Source organism: Ornithorhynchus anatinus, chromosome 21, assembly GCF_004115215.2.
Source record: "Ornithorhynchus anatinus isolate Pmale09 chromosome 21, mOrnAna1.pri.v4, whole genome shotgun sequence".
NCBI lineage: Eukaryota > Metazoa > Chordata > Mammalia > Monotremata > Ornithorhynchidae > Ornithorhynchus > Ornithorhynchus anatinus.
Window position 1 is genome coordinate 23,295,546 of NC_041748.1, and position 27,997 is coordinate 23,323,542.

The window sequence follows — 27,997 nt, forward strand, 5'->3', positions numbered from 1 at the left end:
CGGGATAGAGAAGACGGAAGGTGCGGTGAGTAGGTTGGTGTTAGATCTTCTTGTGGGCAGGGATTGTCGCTCTTTATTGCTGTATTAATAATGTTGGTATTTAATAATGTTGGTATTAAGCTCTTTCCACTGAGGCACGCTGCTTCTCGAGACTCACTTTCGTATTGTACTTTCCCAAGCGTTTGGTACAGTGGTCTGCACGCGGTAAGCGCCTAATGTGATTGAATGAGGAGCGGAGTGTGAGGGCTGGGTTGTAGTTGGGGAGCAGGGGGGTGACCTAGGAGGGGGAGAGCTGATGGGGAAGAGTTTCGGTTTAACGAAGAGGTGGATGGCCACCGTCGGAGGTTGTGGAGGACTGGGGAGACCGAAGATTGTGACAGGAAAATAAAAACGATGGGGGACACGTGGGCTGCAGGGTGAAAAGCGGACTGGAGAGGGACAGGAAGGGCAAGGGGGACGGGACGCAGTAGTCAAGGGGGGAAATGATCGCTTGGAGCAGAGGAGCCGCGGTTCGGATGGAAAGGCTGGATTTTAGCGACGTCGGGACGGTTGGCGCCGACCCGGTCTGGTGGCGGATTGAGCGTGAGTGCGATCGAGTGTGAGTCGAGGACAAAGCCGAGGTTTACGGGCTTGTGAGGCGGAGGACGGTAGCGCCGTCTGCAGGAAAGTCACGGGGAGGACGGGGTTCGGGTGGGGAGATGGGGAGCACTGTTCTGGACGTGGCAGGTTGGAGGTGACCTGAAGGCAGGAGGAAATGTGAGTCTCCAGAGGAAGAGGGAGATCAGGGCTGGAGAGGGAGATGTGGGTATCTAGAGGTGGTGATAGAAGCCGTGGGTACAGATGGAGAACAGACGTGGACCCAGACCTGAGCCTTGAGGGACGCCCCCCCCCCCCCCCATTTTGGGGGTGGGAAATAATAATAATGCTGGTATTTGTTAAGCGCTTACTTTGTGCAGAGCACTGTTCTAAGCGCTGAGGTAGATACAGGGTAATCAAGTTGTCCCACGTGAGGCTCACAGTTAATCCCCATTTTACAGATGAGGGAACTTGGGCCCGGAGAAGTTAAGTGACTTGCCCACAGTCACACAGCTGACAAGTGGCGGAGCTGGAATTGGAACCCATGACCTCTGACTCCCAAGCCCGGGCTCTTTCCACCGAGCCACGCCGCTTCCCCTATTGTTGGTATTTGTTAAGCGCTTACTGTGTGCCGAGCACTGTTCTAAGCACTGGTGTAGATACAGGTAATCAGGTTGTCCCACGTGAGGTTCCCAGTCTTCACCCCCATTTTCCAGATGAGGTCACTGAGGCCCAGAGAAGCGAAGCGACTCACCCACAGTCACACAGCTGCCAAGTGGCAGAGCGGGGATTCGAACCCATGACCGCCGACTCCCCGGCCCGGGCTCTCTCCAGTGAGCCACGCCGCTTCTCCAACAGAGGAGGAGCCCGCCAAAGAGACTGAGAATGAGCCGCCGGAGAGATAGGAGGAGACCCGGGAGAGGACAGTGTCGGCGAAGTCAAGATTAGATAATGTTTCCAGGAGCAGGAGAACGTTTCCAGGGAAGCCGCGCGGCCTAATGGAAAGAGGACAGACCTGGAAGTCAGAAGGACCTGCTTGAATTCTATTCCCAGCTCTGCCACTTGTCTGCTGTGTGGCCTTGGGTGAGTCCTTTAATGTCTCTGTACCTCAGTTACCTCCTCTGTAAAATGGGGATTAAGACTGCGTGTCCAACCTAAGTAGCTTACTTCAACCCCAGCATTTAGAACAGTGCTTGGTGCGTTTAACAAATAATATTTAAAAATGGTGTGTGCGTTGGGGGCGGATAACAGTATCGAAGGAGGCTGAGAGGGGGAGGAAGATTAGGATGGAGTAGTGGCCGCTTCTATGGAGTCGGGGGGCGGAGGCCAAATTGCAGGGGGTCGAGCAGGGGACGGAGAGGGAGCAGGTAAAGACCACTCGCTCGAGGAGTTTGGAAAGGAAAGGTAGGAGGGAGATGGGGTCAAGGGAAGGATTTTTTGTAGGATGGGTTTACATGGGCGTGCTTGAAGGGAGCCAGGAAGGAGCATTTGGGAAGTGAGCGGTTGAAGATGGCGGTCAGGGAAGGAAACAGCACCTGGCCAGGCTATTAGGACAGGGAGTTTGGTGGGAGAGTTATAAGTCTGAAACAACTATAACAGGCAGTGAGCGTGGGCATTGAAGATGGAGAAATCTCGGCGGGTGGGGAATCGGGCAGTTAAAGCAGGCGAGGATGAATGAGCGGGAGGAGGTCGGCCTGGTGTTTGGAGTTCCCCCAGGAACGCTCTGCAGCTCGGGCGCCGTAGCGGAGGAAACCACCGCGGAGGTGATTCGGGGCCGCGAGTCGGCGGTACGAGGTGGGCGGAAGAACGGGGGGTGGGAGTCGAGTCGGAGGAGAAGGCGCTGTTGAGGGTGTCGATTTGTGCGTCGGGAGCAGGTAGGTGGGGTGTGGAGACCAGACGGGACCCGACGACTCGAGAAAATGGGATGTGGGCAGAAGGTCGGAGGACTCTGTGGGGGACGGGGGTGGGAGAGAAGGCGGGTGAGGAGGCTGTGGTCGGAGAGAGGGGTTTCAGAGCTGGTGAGGGTGGACAGGTGAATATCGCCAAGATCCGCCCTTTCCTCTCCACCCAAACGGCTACCTTACCGTTACGGGCTCTCGTTATATCCCGGCTAGACTACCGTGTCGGCCTTCTCTCCGACCTCCCTTCCTCCTCTCTCGCCCCGCTCCGGTCTATTCTTCACTCCGCCGCCCGGCACATCTTCCCGCAGAGACGATCCGGGCATGTCACTCCCCTTCTTAAACGACTCCGGCGGTCGCCCGTCGACCTCCGCTCCGAACAGAAACTCCTCACTCTAGGCTTCGAGGCTCTCCGTCACCTCGCCCCTCCCTACCTCTCCTCCCTTCTCTCTTTCCACCGCCCGCCCCGCACGCTCCGCTCCTCCGCCGCCCGCCTCCTCGCCGTCCCCCGGTCTCGCCCGTCCCGCCGTCGACCCCCGGGTCGCGTCCTCCCGCGGTCCCGGAACGCCCTCCCTCCTCGCCTCCGCCAAACCGATTCTCTTTCCCTCTTCAAAACCCTACTTAAAACTCACCTCCTCCGAGAGGCGTTCCCAGACCGAGCTCCTCTTCCCCCTCTACTCCCTCCGCCGTCCCCCCTTTACCTCTCCGCAGCTAAAGCCTCATTTTCCCCTTTTCCCTCCGCTCCTCCACCTCTCCCTTCCCATCCCCACGGCACCGTACTCGTCCGCTCGACCGTATATATTTTCGTCACCCTATTTATTTTGTTAACGAATCGTACATCGCCTCGATTCTATTCAGTCGCCATCGTTTTTACGAGACGTTCTTCCCCTCGACTCTGTTTATCGCCATCGTCCTCGTCCGTCCGTCTCCCCCGATCGGACCGTAAGCCCGTCAAACGGCAGGGACCGTCTCTATCTGTCGCCGACTTGTTCGTCCCAAGCGCTCAGTACAGTGCTCTGCACATAGTAAGCGCTCAATAAATACTATTGAATGAATGAATGAATGAGATGATGAGAGGGAGCGAGCGTCTGAATCGGTGAGCCGTTGGGGTGGACGGAATTGAGGAGTGAGAGGAAGAGGGCGGCGGGAATGTTCACGTGGATGTTGAACACTCCCCGAGGGTGATGTAAGGATGGGGAAAGGAGGAAAGTGAGAAAATAATCAAGTGAATCCGATTCTCATCCCGACTCCACCGCTTGTCTGCTGCGTGACCTCGGGCAAGTCACTTCACTTCTGTGGGCCTCAGCTACCTCATCCATAAACCGGGATTAAGCCCGTGAGCCCCATGCGGGTCGGGGCCTGCGTCCAACCTGACTAGTTTGTCTACCCCAGCGCTTGGAACGGTGCCCGGTAAGTGCTTAAGAAATACCGTTAAAAAACAACAGAAAAGCAAAGACTTGTGATAAACGTCGGGGTAGGGGCCGGGCAGTCCCCCGTCGGGTCGGGGTAGAGGGAGCTGAGGTCACACCAGCCAACGGATCCACCTGAGCCTCCCTCTACACGGCTCCCCGCCCCTACCCTCCTTCCGCCCCCCACTGCCTCTCCCAGAATTGGTATTTATTGGGCACCTGCTTGGGACGGTCCACTGAGGTAAGCGCTCCCTTGGTCCAGAATTAAATGACACATCCCCCGTCCGTGAGGAGGGCCTACTCTAAGCCGGGTGCCAACCTCGAACTCCTCGCCGATATACTCCCAACTGGTCGTACGACGGAAGACGCGGAGGCCCCGGAGTAGTAGGGAAGCAGCGTGGCTCAGTGGAAAGAGCCCGGGCTGGGGAGTCGGAGGTCGTGGTTTCGAATCCCGGCTCTGCCGCTTGTCAGCTGTGGGACGGTGGGGATGAAGACCGGGAGTCTCACGTGGGACAACCCGATGACCCCGTATCTCCCCCAGCGCTTAGAACGGTGTTCTGCATATAGCGGGCGCTTAACCGGTACCAACATTATTATAAAGAGTACGGGGCCGCTCGCCCCTCGGCGGATTCAGACTCGGCTCTCGATAGAAACCCTCTGGAGGGAGTGAGAGTGGCTTTATTTCCGGGGGGGGGGGGCCGCGAAGGGAGCCCCAGGCGGCCTCTTCCCTCCCCCTTCCCTGAGGGCAGCGGGGCCGGGCGTCCCCCCGGACTCGAGCGTGCCTCCCGGCTGCGTCCGGCACGGTTCGCCATCCCCGGAGCGGGGCCGCGGGGTGGCACGGGTGGGCGCCGGAGAAGCCCTCGTCCCTGGGGCAAGAGATGGCGGGGGGCGGGGGGGACCCCGGGGGGCCGGAGCTCAGAGGTCCGAAAAGGCGCACAGCCGGACGCCGGTGTCCCGGAAGTGGTCCCGCAGCTCCGGGGCCAGCAGGGTCCGCAGCTCGTGCAGTCGCTCCCAGGACTGGGAGAACCGGTCGGGCCCCTGGCCGCAGCCCCCGGCGGGCGGCACGCTGGGATGGCCCGGGTGCGTCATCAGCTCCACCGTGACGGCCCCCGACGACCCCCGGTCCGGCACGCTGCCCACGGCCCGCTCCAGGGCGGCCCCCAGCCGGCCGACGGACATGTGTTTGCCCATGGTGCTGAGCCCGAAGAAAGCGTCCGGCCACCTGCGGGGACACGGGGGAGGGAGGACGTGGGCACCCCGCCACCCCCCATCCCGCCCCCCTAACTTCTTGGTCGTATTTACTGAGCGCTTACTGATGATGATAATTCTGGTATTGGTTGATGACGATGATGGTATTTGGTAAGCGCTTAACTATAATAATAATAACGTTGGCATTTGTTAAGCGCTACTACATGCAAAGCACTGTTCTAAGCGCGGGGGGAGATACAGGGTCCTCAGGTTGTCCCACGGGAGGCTCACAGTCCTCATCCCCATTTTACAGATGAGGTCACTGAGGCACAGACTAGTTAAGTGACTTGCCTACAGTCACACAGCCGGATTCGAACGCATGACCTCTGACTCCCAAGCCCGGGCTCTTTCCACTGAGCCACGCTGCTTCCCAGCTCTATGCCAGTCACTGTACTAAGCGCTGGGGCGGGCACAGGGCCCATTGGGTGGGGGACAGTCCCTGTCCCACGTGGGGCTCACCGTCTCAATCCCCATTTTACAGATGAGGTCACTGAGGCCCAGAGAAGTGAACCGACTGGCCCAATGTCACACAGCGGACAAGTGGCGGAGTGGGGATTCGAACCCATGACCTCTGCCTCCCAAGCCCGGGCTCTTTCCACCGAGCCACGCTGCTTCTCTGATTTGTTAAGCCCTTCCCACTTGCCAGGCACTGTACTAAACTCCGAGGTGGATAGCAACCGATGGGTTCGGACGCGGTCCCCGTCCCAGGCGGGGCGCGCAGTCGTAATCCCCCATTTTACTGTTGAGGAAACTGAGGCCCGGAGAAGGGAGGTGACCCGGCCAAGGTCACCCAGCAGACAAGGGGCAGAGCAGAGATTCGAACCCACCGCTTCCTCGTGCCCTGTCCGCTGGGCCACGATGCTTCTCTCCTAAGTGAGAAGTCGAACTGGTGCGAAGGCTTCTTACCGGTCAGCATCGAGAACTGGGCTTGACACATAGTAAGCGCTTAAAACATAGCATTAAAAAAAATTCAAGTGGGGATGGGGGGCAGTTAAGCAGTCCAAGGGGGCCCCGGCAGGCCGGCGCTTGGACGGGAGGGATCTCGCACTCGGGCCCCACCTTGGGGGAGCGGGCAGGGGCCAGTCCACCGTCTCAGGAAGGACCCGGACCCGGGAGTCAGAGGTCCCGGATTCTAATCCCGGCTCCGCCACCTGCCTGCTGCGTGACCTCGGGTAGGTCACTTCACTTCTCGGGGCCTCAGTCGCCGCCTCCGTAAAATGGGGATTGAGATTGGGAGCCCCACGTGGGACAGGGACTGCGTCCCGACCTACTTGACTCGTCCCCAACCCAGCGCTTAGAACAGCGTTTGACCCTTCGTACGTGCTTCACAAATCCCAAAAAAGCGAGAGGCCGCGTGGCCTGGCGGATAAAGCACGGACCCGGGAGCCAGGAGGACCTGGGTTCTCATCCCGGCTCTGCCACTTGGGTGCTGTGTGACTGTGGGCGAGTCAGTTCACTCCTCTGGGCCTCAGTGACCTCATCTGGAAAATGGGGATGAAGACGGTGAGCCTCACGTGGGACAACCCGATGACCCTGTATCTCCCCCGGCGCTTGGAACGGTGCTCTGCACGTAGTAAGCGCTTAAATACCAATATTATTATTATTATTATTATTGTCTCTATCTGTTGCCGAATTGTACTTCCCGAGCGCTCGGTACAGTCCTCTGCACACAGTGAACGCTCAATAAATACTATCGAATGAAGGGATGGTAGGGAGCGGTGAGAAGCCGCGCGGCTCAGTGGAAAGAGCCCGGGCTCGGGAGTCAGAGGTCATGGGTTCGAATCCCGGCTCTGCCACGTGTCAGCCGGGTGACTGTGGGCGAGTCACTTCATTTCTCTGGGCCTCGGTGACCTCCTCGGGAAAACGGGGGTGAAGACTGAGCCTCGCGTGGGTCTCTGTTACCGACCTGTCCATTCCAAGCGCTTAGTACAGTGCTCTGCACAGAGTAAGCGCTCAATAAATACTATCGAATGAACAACCTGATGAGCCCGGCGCTTAGAACAGTGCCCGGCACATAGTAAGCGCTTAACAAACACCGACGTTTATTGTTACCCGAGCCGGTCCCGCGGCGCCAAGCTGGTCGGGAGCTAAATCCGGGAATCCAACCGGGGAACAGGGTCGGAGCCGCGGGGGCCCAGGCCGGGCGGCTCACCTGATTCCGTGCTGGGCGAACTCGCCCGCGGCGGCCCGGCCGTCGGCCCCGACGCCCTCGTAGAAGTCCAGCAGCGGCGGCTCCAGCCAGTCGCACCGCGCCAGGCCCGGCTCCGCGGGCACCCGCGTGAACTGGATCCCGTGGCTCTCCAGGACCTGGGCGAACACCCGGCGCACGCCTGGGGCCGTGGAGGAGACAGAGGGAAGGGCGTGAGAAGCGGCGCGGCCTCACGGATGGAACCCGGGGCTTGGGGGCAAGAGCCCGGGCCTGGGAGTCGGAGGTCGTGGGTTCGGATCCCCGTTCCGCCGCTCGTCCGCCCGGTGACCTTGGGCCGGTCGCTTCCCTTCCCCGGGCCTCGTTCGCCTCCTCCGTATAACGGGGATGGCGATTGGGAGCCCCGCGTGGGACAGGGACCTTGTCCAACTTAATAATAATAATAATAATAATAATAATGTTGGTATCTGTTAAGCGCTTACTAAGTGCAGAGCACCGTTCTAAGCGCTGGGGTAGACATAGGGGAATCAAGTTGTCCCACGTGGGGCTCACAGTCTTAATCCCCATTTTACAGATGAGGGAACTGAGGCAGCGAGAAGTGAAGTGGCTTGCCCACAGTCACACAGCTGACAAGTGGCAGAGCTGGGATTCGAACTCATGACCCCTGACTCCAAAGCCCGTGCTCTTTCCACTGAGCCACGCTGCTTCTCTTCATTTGCCTGTACCTACCCCGGGCCTTAGAAGAGGGCTTGGCATACGGTAGGCGCTTAACAGATTTAGAGAAGCAGCGTGGCTCAGTGGAAAGAGCCCGGGCTTTGGAGTCAGAGGTCATGAGTTCGAATCCCCGCTCCGCCCCTCGTCAGCTGGGTGACTGTGGGCGAGTCACTTCACTTCTCTGAGCCTCAGTTCCCTCATCTGTCAAATGGGGATGAAGACTGGGAGCCCCACGTGGGATCCCCTGATGACCTCGTGTCCCCCCCAGCGCTTAGAACAGCGCTCGGCACCTAGAAGCAGCGTGGCTCAGTGGAAAGCGCCCGGGCTCTGGAGCCAGAGGCTGTGGATTCTTATCCCGGCTCCGCCGCTTGCCAGCTGTGTGACTTTGGGCAAGTCCCTTCACTTCTCTGGGCCTCAGTTACCTCATCTGGAAAATGGGGGTGAAAACCGTGAGCCCCACGTGGGATGATGCGCTCACCTTGTATCCCCCAGCGCTCAGAACAGCGCTCGGCCCATAGTAAGTGCTTAACAAATGCCATCATTATTATTATTATTAAATTGTTGATGAAAACTGTGAGCCCCACGCGGGACGACGCGCTCACCTTGTATTCCCCCAGCGCTCGGCCCATAGTAAGCGCTTAACGAATGCCATGGTTATTATTATTAAAATGGGGATTGAGACTGTGAAGCCCGTGTGGGACAACCTGATGACCCTGTATCTCCCCCAGCGCTTAGAACAGCGCTCGGCACATAGTAAGCGCTTAACAAATGCTGTCATTATTATTATTAAAATGGGGATGAAAACTGTGAGCCCCACGTGGGACGAAGCGCTCACCTTGTATCCCCCAGCGCTCAGAACAGCGCTCGGCACATAGTAAGCACAGAGAAGCAGCGTGGCTCAGTGGAACGAGCACGGGCTCTGGAGTCAGAGTTCATGGGTTCGAAACCCGGCTCGGCCACCTGTCAGCTGCGTGACTTTGGGCGAGTCACTTCACTTCTCTGGGCCTCAGTCCCCTCATCTGGAAATTGGGGATGAAGACCGTGAGCCCCACGTGGGACGACCTGATTCCCCTGTGTCTCCCCCGGTGCTTAGAACGGTGCTCGGCACATAGTATGCGCTTAACAGATACCAGCATTATTATTATCATTTTAAGCCCTTAACAAACGCCACCGTTTATTTTGTATTTTATAGTCAGCGCTTCACAAAGGCCATCATCGTTATCATTATTCTCATTAAGCAGTTAACGCCTATTATTGGGGGAAGGAGGAGGCCGGTGCCGAGACCTGCCCAGCTGCAGGGGGGATTAGGGTTCGAATCCCGGCTCTGCCAGTCGTCAGCCGTGTGACCGTGGGCAAGTCACTTCACTCCTCGGTGCCTCGGTTCCCTCATCTGTAAAATGGGGATGAAGCCCGGGAGCCCCAGGTGGGACAACCAGATCCCCCCGTGTCTACCCCAGCGCTCGGCACATAGTAAGCGCTTCACAAATACCAACATTATTATTAAAGTCCCTTCCCTTCTCTGGGACGAAGACCGGGAGCCCTCACGTGGGACGACCCGATGACCCCCCCCGGATCTCCCCCAGCGCTCAGAACGGCGCTCGGCACGTAGTAAGCGCTTAACGGATCCCAGCATGATCAGGGGGAGGGGGCGGCCGTGGCCCACCTGGCAGGACGTGGACGTGCTGGTGTCCGTCCACGTGGAGCGGGTCGCGGCCCAGCAGGTCCCGGAACAAGGCCAGCTGCGCCTCCAGCTCCAGCTTCACCTGATGGGGGGGACGGACGCCGGGTGGGGGGTGGGTGGGGGGCTGTGATGGACGCCCCCCTCCCCCCCCACTTCCCAAGGCCCCTCCCCCCACCCACCTACCTCGGCCAGGTCCAGGTGTCCTCGTTGCAGCGCCTGGCGGAGGCCCAGCTTTCCCGGCAGGAAGCCCCCGGCCGCCCGCAGCGACGACCCCGGCCCCACCGCCCCGCTCACCGACGACCCCTCCGTCAGGTTCAGGTGGAGGCCCGTCGGGATGCCGTGTCTGGCCGGAGGAGGGGCGGGAGGGGAGGGGAGGGGGGGCCCCCGTCACGCCGGGGGGCCGGACCCCTCCTCCTCTTCTTCCTCCCGCCCCCTCCCCCTCCTCCTTTCCTATCCCGCTCCCTCCCACTGCCCCCGTCTCCTCATCCCTCCCCCGTCCTCATCCCGTCCCCCCTCCACCGCCCCTTTCCTCATCCCGCCTCTTCCCACCGCCCCCTCTTCATCTCAACTCGCCCCCCTTCCACTGCCCCCGCCGTACCTCAACTCTCCCCCTTCCACTGCCCCTTTCCTCACCCCGCCCCCTCCCACTGCCCCCTCCTCATCTCAACTCGCCCCCTTCCACTGCCCCTTTCCTCATCTCGCCCCCTTCGACTGCCCCTTTCCTCACCCCGCCCCCTCCCACTGCCCCCTCCTCATCTCAACTCACCCCCTCCCACTGCCCCCCCTCATCTCAACTCACCCCCTTCCACGGCCCCTTTCCTCATCTCGCCCCCTCCCACTTCCCCTTTCCTCACCCCGCCCCCTCCCACGGCCCCCTCCATCTCAACTCACCCCCTTCCGCTGCCCCTTTCCTCATCCCGCCCTCTCCCACGGCCCCCCTCCTCATCTCAACTCACCCCCTTCCGCTGCCCCTTTCCTCATCCCGCCCCCTCCCAATGACCTCCTTCCTCATCCCACCTCTTCCCACTGCCCCCTCATCTCATCCCACCCCCTCCCACTGCCCCCTTTCCTCATCCCGCCCCTTCCCACTGCCCCCTCCTCACCTCACCCTCTTCCCACTTCCCCCTCCTCACCTCACCCTCTTCCCACTGCCCCCATCTCATCCCACCCCTTCCCCCGGCGCCCCGCTCCCCCCCCCAGGCTGGGGTGGTCCGGGGGGCCGTGAGCGGCGCCTCCCGTCCGGGGGTCAGAGGTCACCGGGGTCGTCTCCACCTTTGGGCCAGGCGGGCGGCGTCGACGGCGGCGCTGCCGTTGACGAGCAGGGAGGCGGAGGTGACGGCCCCGTCCAGGAAGGCCTCCACGATGCCGCCGTTCCGCCGCGGGCAGTAGCCGAAGTCGTCGGCCGTGACCACCAGCTTGACGCGGGGCTCCTCCATCCCCACGCCGACCGCCGTCCTGCGGGGACAGGCCGGGTCGGGGTGGCCGGCCGGGAGGGAGGTCACTCGGGGTGCCCGGGGACCCGCCCCCGGCCCTGCCCCTAGCCCGGGCCACGTCTTGCCCAGGAAAGAGCCACTCCCCCTTCTAATTCAACCCCTTCCCACCTGGCTTCCACTCCCTTCTCTCCCCCAAAACCGCCCTCTCAACGGTCACCGGGGATCCCCTTCTTGCCACATCCAACATCCTAAATCCCCCTCGTCCTCTCAGCTGCCTCGGACGCTGTGGGCCACCCCCGCTCCCGGAAATAATAATAATACTGTTGGTATTTGCTAATCTTAATAATTATGGTATTTGTTAAGCTCTTACTATGTGCAGAGCACTGTTCTAAGCACTGGTGGAGAAACAGGGTCATCAGATTGTCCCACCTGGGGCTCACATTTTTTTTTTTTAAATCCCCCTTTTTACAGATGAGGTCACTGAGGCCCAGAGCAGTGAAGTGACTTGCCCAAGGTCACTCAGCAGACAAGCGGCGGAGTGGGGATTAGAACCCACGACCTCTGACTCCCAAGCCCGGGCTCTTGCCACTGAGCCACGCTGCTGAGCGCTTCCCACGTGCAGGGCACTCTTCTAAGCGCCGGGGTAGCTGCAGGGTCGTCAGGTTGTCCCACGTGAGGCTCACGGTTAGTCCCCATTTTCCAGATGAGGTCACTGAGGCCCGGTGAAGTGACAAGGTTATCCAACCTCGGCTTCACCGACGCTCTTGGGCGGGCTCCTCCTCTGCCTCCCAGCCCCTAATAGTAGGGGGTCCCTCAAGGCTCGGTTCTGGGTCCCCGTCTCTTCTCCATCTCCACCCGCTCCCTTGGAGAACCCACTCGCCCCCCCGGCTTCAACTCCCACCTCTGGACGGATGATTCCCCAATCTCCGTCCCCAGCCCTGACCTCTCCCCGTCTCTACGGTGTCACATCTCCTGCTGTCAGTGCATCTCCGCTTGGATGACCTCCCATCATCTCCCTCTTAACATGCCCAAAAGAGAGCTCCTCACCTTCCCACCCGAACCCTGGCCTCCCCCCCGCCTTTCCCATCGCCGCCGCCGGCACCACCCTCCTTCCTGCCGCCATCCTCGTCGATCTCTCTCATTCAACTCCCATATTCCCTTATCGCCGGATCCCGTCGGTTCGATCTTGGCGGCGGCGCTGAAATCCGCTCTTTCCCCTCCGCCCGAGCTGCCCCTACGTCGATCCGGTCGCTTCTCCTACCCGGCTTTGATTACAGCATCGGCCGCCTCGCCGACTTCACTGCCTCCTGGCTCTCCCGGCTCCAGGCCGTACTTCGCTCTGCTGCCCGGATCGTGGAGTCTTCAGTCCGTGTTTCCCCACTCCTCAAAAAAACTCCAGCGGTTGCCCATCCACCTCCACGTCAAACAGGAACTCGGCCCTCTTGGCTTTAGAGCCCTCCGTCACCTTGCCCGCTCCGACCTCACCCTGCTGCCTCCGTCGTCCAACCCAGCCCGCACACTTCGCTCCTCCTTCTCGCTGTCCCTCCATCTCGTCTGTCTCGTCGGGACGTCCCGCCTCTGGCCCGGAACGCCCTCCCTCCTCCTATCTAACAGACAGTTGTCCCCCCCCCCCCCCCCCCAGTGGAAAGAGCCCGGGCTTGGGAGTCAGAGGTCATGGGTTCGAATCCCAGCTCTGCCACTCGTCAGCCGGGTGACCGTGGGCGAGTCACTTCACTTCTCTGGGCCTCAGTTACCTCATCTGGAAAATGGGGATTAACTGTTAGCCTCACGTGAGACAACCTGATTACCCTGTGTCTACTCCAGCGCTTAGAAACAGTGCTCGGCACATAGTGAGCGCTTAACAAATGCCATCATTAGTATTATTATTATTAGAGGGGGAGACCGACATTCATAGAAATAAATGACAGATGTGGACAGGAGTGTCGCGGGGCTGGGGGACGGGCGGTGAACAAAGGGGGCGAGTCTGGGTGACGCAGAAGGGAGCTGACGAAAAAGAAAAGAGGGCTTAGTCGCGGAAGGCTTCTTGGAGGAGATTGCTTCGATAAGACTCCCAAGGGGAGAGAATGATTGTCTGTGGGATTGGAGGAGGGAGGGCGTTCCAGGCCAGAGGCCAGGGGTCGGCGGCGAGATAGAAGAGATGGAGGTACAGCGAGATGGTTGACAGTGGAGGAGCAAAGTGTGAGGGCAGGGTGGTATTAAGAGAGTAGGGAGGTGAGCTAGGAGGGGGCGAGGGGATTGAGCACTTTAGAGCCGAGGGCGAGGAGGTTTCTTTGATGCGGGGGTGGGTGGGCACCTCTGGAGGTTCTTGGAGCGGGGAAAGGTGGGCTGAACTTTTCTTTGTAGAAAAATCATCCGGGCAACAGAGCGAAGTACGGCCCGCAGTGGGACAGGAGGCAGGGAGGTCGGCGAGAAGGCCGATAGGGTAATCAAGGCGGGAGAGGGTCAGCGATTAGATTAACGCGGTAACAGTTTGGACGGAGAGGAAAGAGCCGGTGGACTTTAGCCACGTCTTGAAGGCCGAACCCTGAACCCCCCAAGGGACCCGATGATCTGGGGTCTATGACGGCGCTTGGCCCATAGTAACCAACTTAACCAATATTTTAAAGTCTGCCTCCCCCCGTAAACCGGGAGCTGGTCACGGGCCTAGAATATGTCTGCTAATTCTGCCGCACCGGCCCTCCTCTCCCAAGCGCTTAGTACAGCGCTCTGCACGTAGTAAGCGCTCAATAACTACGTTCGGTGGATTCGTGCGTTCGGTCGTATTTATTGAGCGCTTACTACGTGCAGAGCACTGTACCAAGCGCTTGGAATGTACACTTGGGCACCAGAGACAATCCCCGCCCGACAACGGGCTCGCGGTCTAAACGGGGGAGGACGGGCAGCGGAACAAAACCGGTAGACCGGCGGCAATGTCGTCACGATAAATAGAATCCTAGATCGATACACATCATTAACAAAATGATTAGAGCAATCAATAATAGATACGAATAGGCGCAAGTGCTGTGGGGAGGGGAGGGGGAAAGAGCGGAGGGAGGGAAGGAGGAGGAGCAGAGGGAAGGGGGGGGCTCAGTCTGGGAAGGCCTCCTGGAGGAGGTGAGCTCTCAGGAGGGCTTGGAAGGGGGGGAAGACAGTTTGGTGGAGGTGAAGAGGCGGGATGTGGGCCAGGGGTCCACCTCCTCCAGGAGGCCTTCCCAGACTGAGCCCCCCTTTCCCTCTGCTCCTCCTCCCATCCCCCCCTTCTGCCCTCTGCTCTTCCCCCTTCCCCTCAGCACCGTGCTTTTTTGCCCATATTATCGATCCCCCTATTAATTTTGTTAATGAGGTGCGTAGTTCCATTATCCCATTCATCCCGATGACGGTGTCTCGTTTTATTCCGTTTCGCTCTGCTGTCCGTCTTCCCCGTTTGGACGGCGAGCCCGTCGTTGGGCAGGGATGGCCTCGATCTGTTGCCGAATCGTCCATTCCAAGCGCTTAGCCCCGTGCTCTGCACACAGTGAGCGCTCAATAAGTGCTACCGGATGAAGGACCGATGGATCCCAACCCCACGGAGGCAGGACGGGATTCCAAAAGGCTGGAATGCTGGACGCCCCCCTGGGACCGACCCACAATGGTCACCCAGGAGACGCCGGACCCCCCCCGGGACCCCCCCCCCAGGGACCCCCGGGACCAATGGGATCAGGAGGACGTCGATGATAAGGATGTGAATTCCCACCGCGGGGAACGGGAATTGTGACGCGCCCGGGGAGGGCCCGGGGGGTCGAGGGGGAAGGAGGGAATTGGAGAAATTGGGGAGGGGGCGGCGGCCCCCCGGCCCTTCGGCCCCCACCATGGCGATGGGCCGCCGTCGCCACTCCGGCTACCTGGCGGACGATGAGGCCGGCCGGCTCTCCGGGGTAATAATAATAACAGTGGGGTTTATTAAGCGCTTGGCTGGGTGCCGATCACTGTACTGAGCGCTGGGGGGGGTGGGTGGGCGGGGGGATGGAGAAGCTCAGTGGAACGAGCCCGGGCTTGGGAGTCAGAGGTCACGGGTTCGAATCCCGGCTCTGCCACTTGGCAGCTGGGTGACCGGGGGGCGAGTCGCTTCTCTGGGCCCCGGTTCCCTCATCTGGAAAATGGGGATGAAGACTGGGAGCCTCGTGGGGGACCACCTGATTATACCCCAGCGCTTAGGACAGTGCTCGGCACGTAGTAAGCGCTTAATACCAACATCACTATTATATGGGCACATCAGGTTGGGGTGGGGGGTCGTGGGGGAGGCCTTCGGGCCCCCCGAAAAGGCTCAACCTGCCCCCAGCTCACGCCCTTTTCCCCCCACCCCGCCACCGGAGCAGCCTTAGCACCTTCCCGCCCCCCAGATTTGGACGTGATCCCTGCCCCTCGACCCCCCCCCCCCTCCCCAGTTGGGGCGTCATCCCTGGTCCCCGCCCCCCAGTTGGGGCGTCATCTCTGGTCCCCGCCCCCCGAGCCGGGCGTCATCTCTGCTCCCCGCCCCCCAATTCGGGCGTCATCCCTGACCTTCGACCCCCCCGCCCTATTGAGGCTTCAACCCTGCCCCTTGCCAGGGCGTCATTCTCGCCCCTCCACCCCCTAATTCGGACGTCATCCCTACCTTTCGATGTCCCCCCGCCCAATTTGGGCTTCAACCCTGCCCCTCGACAGGGGGTCTTCCCCGCCCCTCCATCCCGGATTTTGGGCATCATCCCTGCCCTTCGACACCCCGCCGCCCCCCGCCCAATTTAGGTTCAACCCTGCCCCTTGACAGGGGTCATCCTCGCCCCTCAGTCCCCCGATTCGGGGGTCATCCTTGCCTTGACCTCTCCCACCTGATTCTCGGGTGACCCCCGCCCCTCGACTCCCCAGTTCGGGCATCGTCCCCGCCCCTTGCCCTCCCCGGGCCTCAATTCTGGGGTGACCCCTGCCCCTCGACCCCCCGATTCGGGCGTCGTCCCCGCCCCCCGACCTCTCCCGCCTAATTCTGGGGTGACCCCTGCCCTTCGACCCCCCGATTCGGACATCCTCCCTGCCCCTCGCCCCTCCCGGGCCCCAATTCTGGGGTGACCCCTGCCCTTTGACCCCATCCCCTGTGTCTCCCCCGACCCCCGGCGGGTCCGGCTCAGTTTCAGGTAGGGCGAGCGGCGGGACCGGAGCGGTCAGCGGAGCCCCCGTTGGCCGGGCCGGAGCGGACCGACGGCGGGCCCGACGGCGGACCCGACGGCAGGAGCGGGCGGCGCGGGCCGAGGGTCGAGCCCTTCTCCGACTTCCTCGACTTCCTGGCGGAGCGGGACCTGCTGGACCGGCTGCAGGCCGTCCTGGACCGGGCGGCGGGGAGGCTGGCGGCGGGGATGGGGACGGGGAGGACCCCGGCGGGCCCTCCGCCGGTCGGTCACCCGGGACGGCGGCCCGGCCGGCGGAGGACGGCCGCCCCGTGCGGCCCGGGCCGCCCCCCGCCCCTCCCGCCGCTGAGAGAGCGGCCCTCCGCACGGACCCTCGACGCCCACCTCCTCCGCCAGGTCCGTCCCCACCGCCTTCTCCTTCGTGGCCGCTCTCTGGCGTCGTCCTAGTGACGATAAGGATGGTATCGGTTCCTAATCGTAAGCATCGTGCTGATGATGAGGGAAGCGGCGTGGCTCAGTGGAAGGAGCCTGGGCTTTGGACTCAGAGGTCGTGGGTTCGACGCCCGGCGCTGCCGCGCGTCGGCTGCGGGACCGTGGGCGAGTCGCTTCGCTTCTCCGGGCCTCCGTTACCTCATCCGTAAAATGGGGATTAACCGCGAGCCTCACGTGGGACGACCCGATGACCCTGTGTCTCCCCCGGCGCTTAGAACGGTGCCCTGCACGTAGTAAGCGCTTAACAAATACCCACATTATTGTTACGATGGTGGTGCTTGGTAAGCGCTTACTAGGGGCCGAGCGCTGTTCTAAGCATAAGGGGAGACCGTCGTGACTGGCGGTCATCATCCTCATCGTGACGATGATGGTACTTGGTAAGCGCTTACTCGGGGCCACGCACCCATCTCAGCGCGGCGGGGAGGGGGAGACCGTCTTCCTCATGACTGCTATTAATCAACGTCATGATGATGATGATGGTATTTGTTAATATTAATAATGATGATGGTACTTGGTAAGCGCTTACTCGGGGCCAAGCACCGTTCTGAGCGCGGGGGGAGACCGTCTCGTCTTCCTCATGACTACTATTAATCATCGTCATCGTGGTGTTTGTTAATAATAATGATGATGATGGTATTTGGTAAGTGCTTACTAGGGGCCAAGCACTGTTCTAAGCACTGGGGGAGACCATCTTATTCATGACTACTATTATTAATAGAAATAATGATGATATTTGTTAATAATCATAATAATAATAATGACGATGGTATTTGGTAAGCGCTTACTCGGGGCCAACCACCGTTCTCAGCGCGGGGGGAGACCGTCTTCTTCATGACTACTATTAATCATCATCATCATGGTGTTAATAATAATAATTATGATGGTATTTGGTAAGCGCTTACTAGGGGCCAAGCACTGTTCTAAGCGCTGGGGGAGACCATCTTATTCATGACTACTATTATTAACAGAAATAATGATATTTGTTAATAATAGTAATGACGATGGTACTTGGTAAGCACTTACTTTGGGCCAAGTACTGTTCTAAGCGCAGGGGAAGACCATCTTCTTCATGACTACTCTTATTAATAGGAATAATGATGTTATTTGTTAATAATAATGATAATGGTACTTGGTAAGCGCTTACTCGGGGCCAAGCACAGTTCTCAGCGCGGGGAGACCGTCTTCTTCATGACTACTATTAATCATCATCATCATCATCATGGTGTTTGTTAATAATAATGATGATGACGGTATTTGGTAAGCGCTTACTAGGGGCCAAGCACTGTTCTAAGCGCTGGGGGAGACCGTCTTCTTCATGACTACTATTATTACTAGTAATAATGATGATATTTGTTAATAATGACGGTACTTGGTAAGCACTTACTATGGGCCAAGTACTGTTCTAAGTGCAGGAAAGGCCATCTTCTTCATGACTACTCTTATTAATAGTAATAATGATGTTAATAATAATAATGATGACGATGATGGTACTTGGTAAGCACTTACTACGGGCCCAGCACTGTTCTCAGCTCTGGGGGAGATTAGGGAAGCAGCGGGGCTCAGTGGAAAGCGCGTGGGTGTGGGAGTCAGGGGTCGCGGGTTCTAATCCCGGCCCCGCCACCTGTCAGCAGGGTGACTTTGGGCAAGTCACTTTGTTTCTCGGTGCCTCAGTTCCCTCAGCTGTAAAATGGGGATGAAGACGGTGAGCCTCTCGTCAACCTGATTACCCTGTATCTACCCCAGCGCTTAGAACAGTGCTCGGCACATAGTGAGCACTTAACAAACACCATCATTATTATTATTATTATTATTATTATACAAGGCGATCGGGTTGTCCCATGTGGAGGCTCCTCGAGGCCCACAGGTCACCTGAGGCCCGGAGAGGTGAAGTGATTTGCCCAAAGTCACACAGCAGACAAGTGGCGGAGCCGGGATTAGAACCCAGTACCTCCTGACTCCCGGGCCCGGGCTCTATCCACTCGGCCATGCTGCTTCCCGTCTTGAGGAGCGCTTACTGTGTGCAGGGCACTGTACTAAGCGCTGGGGATCGTAACAATGTAACAGACCCAACCCCTGCCCACGACGAGCTTTCAGTCTAGAGGGAGAGGCAGAGGTGGCTATAAATGAATAAATTCGAGATAGATACACAAGAGCTGGGGCGGGGAGGCGGCGGGATGAATAAGGGGAGCAGGTCAGGGAGGCACAGAAGGGAGTGGGAGAAGAGGAAAGGAGGGCTCGGTCAGGGAAGGCCTCTTGGAGGAGGTGGGCCTTCAATAAGGCTTTGAAGAGGGGGAGAGTCATCGTCTGTCGGACGTGGGGAGGGACGAGGGCGGGCAGTCGGCGGCGAGACAGACGAGAACGAGGGACAGCGACTAGGTTGGCACGAGAGGAGAGAAGGGCGCGGGCCCGGCTGGAATAGGAGAGGAGGGAGGGGAGGTCCCGCTTCTCAAAGCGGGACGAGGTTTTGGGTGCTGGAGTCCCACCCCCGTCTCCCGTGCCCCGCAGGAAGGCCCGGACCCCGCAGAGGAGGATCCCGGAGGCGCCGAGAGCGATAACCTGGAGGCGCCGTCCCCGGACGGCCACCCCTTCCTGGCGGCGTTGCTGTCCGCCTTCTCGAAGCAGCTGGAGGAGGAGGAGGAGGAGGAGGAGGAGGCGGAGGCCGAGGCGGAGGCAGAGGCAGAAGCGGCGGGACCCCTGAGGTCCCCCCCCTGCTCCTCCCAGAAGGTGTTCCGCGCCCTGGACTTCCTGGCCGAGAAGCAGCTGTTTCCCGCTCTGCGGAGCGTGGCCAGCCGGGCCGCCCTGGACCTGCTCGAGGCCGCCCGGAGGGACGGGCACCCGGCTGGGGCCCCGGCGGCCACCGAGTCCCCGCCGCCCGCCCCGCGGGCGCCCCCGGCCCCGGAGGAAGCCCCGTCTCCGCAGCGACCCCCGGCCCCCGACCGGTCCGCCTGGCCGGGTCGGAAGGCCAAGGCCTTGGGCGCCAGGGCCAAGCGCTGCGGCAACCCCTGGGGGTACCCGCCCCCCAGGGCAAGGCCGCCGGGAAAGCCTCGGGACCCGAAAGCGCCGGGGGAGCCCGCCGCCCCTGTGCCCGAAGGCACCGTCCACAGCGAGCCGCCCAGACCGAGGCCCGCAGTCAGGAGAGAGTCCTGGAGACAGGTACCGGTCTCGGGGGGCGGGAAACCCTCGGGCCGCGGTGCCCCCGCGCGGCCCCTTCCGGGCTCCGGCCCTCGTTCCCGGTCCTCGGGGTACTCGGGGTGGGTGGGGCGGGTGCCCTGACCCGGGCCCGGGCCACAGGGGAGCGGAGGCGCCCGGGACTCCTTGGTTCATTCGGTCGTATCGACGGAGCCCTCGCCGTGTGCTGAGCGCTCTTCCCAGCGCTTGGGAGAGAACGGTCCAACCGTCCGCGGACCCGTTCCCTGCCCACGACGCACTTACTCTCCCCGGCCCTGACCAGAGAAGCAGCGTGGCCTAACGGACAGAGCTCGGGCCTGGGAGTCGGAAGGACCGGAGTTGGTTGGTTCGTTCATCCGGTCGGATTTATTGAGCGCTAGCTGTGTGCCGAGCACCGTAGCGACCGCTTGGAACGTGCAACTCGGCATCGGATAGAGGCGATCCCCGCCCGACAACGGGCTCACGGTCTAAAAGGGGGAGACAGGCGGCAGAACGGAAGCAGTCAGGATCCTGACTCCGTCACCGGCCTGCCGTGTGACCTTGGGCAGGTCACTTCGCTTCTCCGGGCCTCAGTTCCCTCATCTGTGAAATGGGGCTTAAGAATGCGAACCCGAGGCGGGGCAGGGACTGAGTCCAGCCCTTTTATCTCCTGTCTACCCCTGCGCTTGGAACAGAGTCTGACACTTAGCAAGGGCTTAACACAGACTGTCAGCCCGTCACTGGGCGGGGATGGTCTCTCTCGGTTGCCCAATCGTCCATTCCAAGCGCTCAGTACGGTGCTCTGCACGTGGTAAGCGCTCAGTAAATACGACTGAATGAACGAATGAACAAACACCACAATTCCTACGAGGAGCAGCACGGCCTAGGGGGTAGAGCACAGGCCTGGGAGTTGGAAAGTCATAAGAAGAAGCATAATAATGCTATTTTTAAGCCCTTCACTAGGCGCCGAGCACTGTTGTAAGCGCTGGGGGAGATAGAAGGTCATCAGGTTGTCCCATGTGGGGCTCACAGTCTCAATCCCCATTTTCCAGATGAGGGAACTGAGGCCCAGAGACGGGAAGTGACTTAATAATAATGTTGGTGTTTGTTAAGCGCTTACTATGTGCAGAGCACCGTTCTAAGCGCTGGGGTAGACCCAGGGGAATCAGGTTGTCCCACGTGGGGCTCACGGTCCTAATCCCCATTTTACAGACGAGGTAACCGAGGCACAGAGAAGTTAAGTGACTCGCCCACAGTCACACAGCTGACAAGTGGCGGAGCTGGGATTCGAACTCATGACCTCTGACTCCAAAGCCCAAAGTCACTCCAAAGTGACTTGCCCGAGGTCGCACGGCGGACAAGCGACGAGCCCAGGACGAGGCCGTGCCGCTTCTCCTGAAGTCGGGGGTTCTGATCCCAGACCCGCCCCTTGGCCGCCCTGTGACCTCGGGCAAGTCGCTTCCCTTCTCTGGGCCTCAGTTCCCTCATCTGGAAAATGGGGATAAAGACGGTCAGCCCCTCGGCGGGGACGGGGACCGTGTCGGACCCCGTGACCGCGTATCTACCCCGGCGCTGAGAACGGTGCCCGGCACCTAGGAAGCGCTCAACAGCGTGGCTCAGTGGAAGGAGCCCGGGCTGGGGCCGTCAGAGGTCATGGGTTCGAAGCCCGCCTCCGCCGCTTGTCGGCCGTGTGACTTGGGGCAGGCCACTTCACTTCTCTGGGCCTCTGTTCCCTCATCCGTAAAATGGGGATGAAGACTGGGAGCCCCATGTGGGGGGGGCAACCTGATGACCTTGGATGACCTTAGAGAAGCAGCGTGGCTCAGTGGAAAGAGCCCGGGCTTGCGAGTCAGAGGTCTTGGGTTCTAATCCCGGCTCCACCGCTCGCCAGCTGGGTGACTTGGGGCAAGTCACTTCACTTCTCAGGGCCTCAGTTCCCTCATCTGTAAAATGGGATTAAAACTGTGAGCCCCACATGGGACCACCTGATCACTTTGTATCCCCCCCCCCCCGCCCAGTGCTTAGAACAGTGCTTGGCACATAGCGCTTAACAAATGCCATCATTATTATTATTATTATTATTATTATTAAAATGGGGATAAAAACTGTGAGCCTCACGTGGGACAACCTGATGACCTTGTATCCCCCCAGTGTTTAGAACAGTGCTTGGCACATAGTAAGCGCTTAACAAACATCACCATTATTATTATTATTACTACTTGGATCCTCCCGAGTGCTTAGAACAGTGCTCTGCGCATAGTATGCGCTTACCAAATACCACCATTATTATTATTATTACTTGGATCCTCCCCAGCGCTCAGAACAGTGCTTGGTACATCAGTCAGCGCTTCACAGATGCCATCATTATTATTATTATTAACAAATGCCATAATGATTATTATTGTCCTGCTTTTTATTCTTAGTATTATGTCCATCGGCATGGCTCAGTGGAAAGAGCCCGGACTTGAGAGTCAGAGGTCGTGGATTCGAATCTCCGCTCTGCCACTTGTCAGCTGTGTGGCTGTGGGCGAGTCACTTCACTTCTCTGTGCCCCAGTGACCTCATCTGTCAAATGGGGATTCAGACTGTGAGCCTCACGTGGGACAACCTGATGACCCCGTATCTCCCCCAGCGCTTAGAACAGTGCTCTGCACCTAGTAAGCGCTTAACAGATACCAACATTACAGAGAAGCAGCGCGGCTCAGTGGAAAGAGCCCGGGCTTGGGAGTCGGTCGGAGGTCACGGATTTGAATCCCGGCTCCGCCACTTGTCAGCAGTGGGACTGTGGGCAAGTCACTTGGCTTCCCTGGGCCTCAGTTCCCTCGTCTGTAAAATGGGGACTTGAAGGATGTTGGTATTTAAGCGCCTACTATGTGCAGAGCACTATTAATAATGTTGGTATTTGTTAAGCGCTTACTCTGGTGCAGAGCGCTGTTCTAAGCGCTGGGGTAAACCCAGGGGAATCAGGTTGTCCCACGCGGGGCTCACAGTCTTAATCCCCATTTTACAGATGAGGGAACTGAGGCACAGAGAAGCTAAGTGACTCGCCCACAGTCACCCAGCCGACAAGCGGCAGAGCCGGGATTCGAACTCATGAGCCCTGACCCCAAAGCCCGGGCTCTTTCCACTGCGCCGCGCTGGGGGAGGTACGGGCGTTATCGGGTGGGCCCCCGTGGGGCTCCCAGTTTCAATCCCCATTTTGCAGCTGAGGGACCTGAGGCCCAGGGCAGCGAAGGGACTTGCCCACAGTCACCCAGCGGCCAAGGGGGCAGGGTGGGGATTCGAACCCGTGACCTGGGACTCCCAAGCGCGGGCTCTCTCCCCCGAGCCACGGTTGCTTGCCCTCAGCCTGTGAGGCTCAGGGACGACGACCTGATGAGCCCGCATCGCCCGCCCGCCCCCCCCCCCCCCCGGCGCTCAGCACAGTGCCGTTTCGGCGCTTAACACCTGCGCACGTGCTTGTCCTTCTTGTCCCCGCCCTCACCGGGCCCGCAGGCCTCGCCCTTCCGGCGGCTCCCGTCCATCACGCCGCAGACCGCGGCGCAGGCGCAGTGGGCGGGGCCGACGGCGCAGGGGCCGACGGCGCAGGCGCAGGGGCCGCCGGCGCAGGCGCAGGGGCCGCCGGCGACGCCGCCCTGCCAGCCCCCGGCGGCCTGGCAGGCGCAGGCGCAGTGGGCGGGCCGGCTGGGCCCGGCGGCGCAGGCGCAGAGGGCGGGCCGGCTGGGCCTGTTGGCGGAGCGCGCCGCCTCCCTGCTGGCCTCCAAGTACCGGTACGAGCGGGCGCTGGCGCGGCGGCTGGGCTTCCTCTCCTTCCCCGTCACCGAGCTGCTGCTCGACCTGCTCCTCGGCTTCAAGCGCCTGCGGGGCTCCCGCATCCGCCTCTCGTCCCGCGTCGACTGGGCCTCGCTCCTGCGGACGCTGGAGGAGAAGGAGCGGGAGCCGCCGGCTCCCGTCTGCACCGACCAGGACCTGCTGCACGAGCAGGAGCAGGAGCACGAGCAGGAGCACGAGCAGGAGCACGTGCAGGAGCAGGAGCACGTGCAGGAGCACGAGCAGGAGCACGTGCAGGACCAGCCGGTCCTCGAAGCCCCGTCGGAGGGGCCCGGGTCCCCCGAGAGCCAGCCGCCCCCCTCCCCCTAATAAAGCCACCCTCGTTGGCCTGCAGCCGTCCTCTGCAAAACGCTGGGCCCGGGCGAGGGCTGGACGGCCTCCCTCCATTCAATAGTATTTATTGAGCGCTTGCAGAGCACTGTACTAAGCGCTTGGAGTGAACAAGTCGGCAACAGAGACGGTCCCTGCCGTTTGACGGGCTTACGGTCTAATCGGGGGAGACGGACGGGCGAGGGCGATGGCAATAATCTCGGTGGAAAGAGCCCAGGCTTGGGCGTTAGACGTCGTGGCTTCTGATGGTAATAATGTTGGTATCGGTTAAGCGCTTATTACGTGCAGAGCACTGGTCTAAACGCTGGGGGAGACACGGGGTCATCGGGTTGGCCCACCGGAGGCTGGCACTTAATCCCCATTTTAATAATCATGTTGGGATTGGTTAAGCGCTTACTATGTGCAGAGCACTGATCTAAGCGCTGGGGGAGACACGGGGTCATCGGGTTGTCCCACGGGAGGCTCACGGTTAATCCCCATTTTAATACTAATTATAATAATGTTAGGATTTGTTAAGCGCTTACTATGTGCAGAGCACTGTTCTAAGCACTGGGGGAGATAACAGCGTTATCGGGTTGTCCCACGGGAGGCTGGCACTTAATCCCCATTTTAATAATCATGTTGGGATTGGTGAAGCGCTTCCTATGTGCAGAGCACTGTTCTAAGCGCTGGGGGAGATACAGGGGGTCATCAGGTCGGCCCACGGGAGGCTCACTGTTAAACCCCATTTTAATAATAATAATAATAATGTTAGGATTTGTTAAGCGCTTACTATGTGCAGAGCACTGTTGTAAGCGCTGGGGGAGATTCAGGGTCATCAGGTTGGCCCATGTGAGGCTCCCAGTCTTCATCCCCAGAGGAGGTAACTGAGGCCCAGAGAAGTGAAGTGACTTGCCCACAGTCACCCAGCTGACAAGCGGCGGTGGGGGAATTCGAACCCATGACCCCAGATACGGGGTCAGGTTGGCCCCCGCGAGGCTCCCAGTCTTCATCCCCGTTTAACAGATGAGGGAACTGAGGCGCAGAGAGGTGCAGTGACTTGCCCACGGTCACACTGTTTTAATGAGATGTCCAACCCCTTGATTCTATTTATTGTTATAGTTTTTGTCTGTCTCCCCCCGATTAGACTGTAAGCCTGTCAAAGGCAGAGATTGTCTCTCTCTGTTGACGATTTGTACACTCCAAGCGCTTAGTACAGTGCTGTGCACATAGCGCTCAATAAATGCTATTGAATGAAAAGTGGCCGAGTGGGGATTGGAACCCATGACCTCTGACTCCCAAACCCGGGCTTTTTCCAGCTGACGCTTGTCAGCTGCGTGACTGTGGGCAGGTCACTTCTCTGGGCCTCAGTGACCTCATCTGGAAAACGGAGCTGAAAACTGGGAGCCCCACGTGGGACATCCTGATCACCTTGTATCCCCCCCCCAGCGCTCAGAACAGTGCTCGGCACATAGTAAGCGCTTAACAAATGCCACCATTATTATAGAGAAGCAGCGTGGCTCAGTGGCAAGAGCCTGAGCTTGGGAGTCAGAGGGTCATGGGTTTGAATCCCGGCTCTGCCACTTGTCAGCTGTGGGACTGTGGGCGAGTCACTTCACTGGGCCTCAGTTACCTCATCTGGAAAATGGGGATTTAACTGTGAGCCTCACGTGGGACACCCTGATTCCCCTGTATCTCCCCCAGCGCTTAGAACAGTGCTCAGCACATAGTAAGCGCTTAACAAATACCAACATTATTATTATTATTATTATTATTATTAAGTGCCTACTCCTTTGGGCTAAACGCTGTTCTAAACGCAGGGGTAGATGCAGGATAATGAGGCTGCCCCACCGGAGGCTCACAGTCTTCATCCCCATTTGACAGATGAGGGAACTGAGGCACCGAGAAGCGAAGTGACCGGCCCAGAGTGGCCCAGCTGACGGAGCGGGGATTAGAACCCACCACCTCCGACTCCTAAGGCCGGGCTCTTTCCACCGAGCCACGCTGCAAGAGCCCGGCCTTGGGATCCAGGATGTGGGTTCTAATCCCGGCTCGGCCGCCGCCCTGCCGGGGGACCCGGGGCAAGCCGCTAATCTGCGCCTCAGTCTCCCCAAATGTAAAACAGGGCTAAAGGCCGAGCCGCTCGAGGGACAACCCGATGACCTTGTATCCACCCCAGCGCTTAGAACAGCGCCTGGCACGTAGTCAACGCTTAACAGATACCCTGGTTGTCAGTAGGGGTGTCCCGTGAGTATTACGGTGGGATCTTTTCAGCCATTACTTCATGCATTCGATCGTATTTATTGAGCCCTTTCCGTGCAGAGCACCGTACTGAGCGCTGGGGAGGGTACGACAGCCGCACCGTGCTAAGCGCTGGGATAAATGCGAGTTCATCGGGTGGGACACGGGATGAGAAAAGGGACGGTGTCAGGACCCCGGACGGTCTATGGTGGCCGTCAGGCGCGGGCTGGAGAGAAGCCCCCTCCTCCAGGGACTCCACCTTGCTGCCCAGATAGAGACCCACCAATCAATCGATTATATTTATTATTGAGCGCTTACTATGCGCAGAACACTATACTGAATGCTTGGGACACTACAGCAGGAGAGACTTGTAGCCCCTCTCGCCCCACCCACATCTCGGGACGGTCGAGCTTGCCGTGGGCAGGGAATGTCGGGCGTTTAGTATGGTGCTCTCCCAAGCGCTCAGTACAGTGCATTGCCGACACGAAGCGCTTACCAAGGACGACCGAACGGATCCTGGGGATCACAGACACGTCCAATCCGCCCCACCCAACCGCGCGAATCACCAGTCTCCCGGCTTGCACGAAGCAGGGCCGGTGTGGGGGACGTTTATCGGGTGCTCACAAGCAGAGTACTGTGCTGAACGCTAGGGAGAGCTTAATCCGACAAAGCCCCCGTCCTACCTGCGATGACGGCGGGAGCCAAGGAGGTTATCCGGGATGGGGGCGGCGGGGACGGGACCGTCGTGTGGGTTTCCTTCCAGCGGCTCGCCCGGCTGGAGCGGGGTCCCAGGTAACCTGTGTGGCCTAATGGATACCACAAGGGCCTGGGAGTCAAAGGGTCCTGGGTTCCAGTCTCCCCTCCGCCACCTCTCTGCTGTGTGACCTTGGGCAAGTCATTTGCCGTCTGCACAGGGTAAGCGCTTAACATTATTGTTATCGTTGAGCACGGGCTTTGGAGGTCGGCGGTCAGGAGTTCGAATCCCAGCTCTGCCACTTAGCTGTGGGACTGTGGGCGAGTCACTTCACTTCTCTGGGCCTCAGTTCCCTCATCTGTCAAATGGGGATGAAGACTGGGAGCCCCACGGGGGACCACCTGATTCCCCCGTGTCTCCCCCAGCGCTTAGAACAGCGCTCTGCACAGAGTAAGCGCTCAGCAAACACCAACGTTATTACTTGTCCGCTGTGGGGCTGTGGGCAAGTCACTTCACCTCTCTGGGCCTCAGTTCCCTCATCTGTCAAATGGGGATGAAGCCTGGGAGCCCCAGGTGGGACAACCTGATTCCCCTGTGTCTCCCCCAGCGCTCAGCACGTAGTAAGCGCTTAACAAATACCAACATTATTATTATTTAACTTCTCTGTGCGTTACCACATCTGTCAAATGGGGATTAAGAGGGTGAGCTCCCTATGGGACAGGGCCCCTGGCCCAACTGATGATCTCCTAACTGCCTCAGCGCTTAGGACAGCGTCTGGCACCCAACTAAACGCTTCAGAGCCCCCTCCCCCCCCCTTATTATTTATTACCTGGGTTCTAATTCCAGCTCGGCCGCTTGTCTGCCGGGTGACCTCGTCCCAGTCCCTTCCCTTCTCCGGGCCTCGGTGCCCTCCTCTGGAAAATGGGAGGCGAGGCCGCTGCAACCCGATTGGCTCGCCTGCGTCCCAGCGCTCAGTACGTTCCCCGGCACTTAGTAAGCGCTTAAAGAAATACCCCTCTTAAAAAAAAAAAAAGGAGGGC

General features: G+C 59.6%; 1 protein-coding gene across 6 annotated transcripts; it reads right to left on the minus strand.

Moving 5' to 3' along the window:
- Positions 1 to 4,526: 4,526 nt before the first annotated feature.
- On the minus strand, positions 4,527 to 27,982 carry YDJC (YdjC chitooligosaccharide deacetylase homolog). Of its 6 annotated transcripts, XM_029049055.2 has the most exons (8): positions 27,787 to 27,982; positions 26,947 to 27,069; positions 12,367 to 12,485; positions 10,945 to 11,127; positions 9,856 to 10,015; positions 9,655 to 9,754; positions 7,284 to 7,461; positions 4,527 to 5,105 (listed from the first exon to the last, which is right to left on the minus strand). In XM_029049055.2, the coding sequence occupies exons 4-8, from the start codon at positions 11,106 to 11,108 to the stop codon at positions 4,799 to 4,801; spliced, it is 909 nt and encodes a 302-aa protein (XP_028904888.1). In that variant the 5' UTR covers positions 11,109 to 11,127; positions 12,367 to 12,485; positions 26,947 to 27,069; positions 27,787 to 27,982; the 3' UTR covers positions 4,527 to 4,798. The 6 variants fall into 6 exon arrangements, with proteins under 6 accessions (XP_028904888.1, XP_028904889.1, XP_028904892.1 ...); XM_029049056.2 differs by lacking the exon at positions 12,367 to 12,485; XM_029049059.2 differs by lacking the exons at positions 12,367 to 12,485; positions 26,947 to 27,069.
- Positions 27,983 to 27,997: the final 15 nt, after the last annotated feature.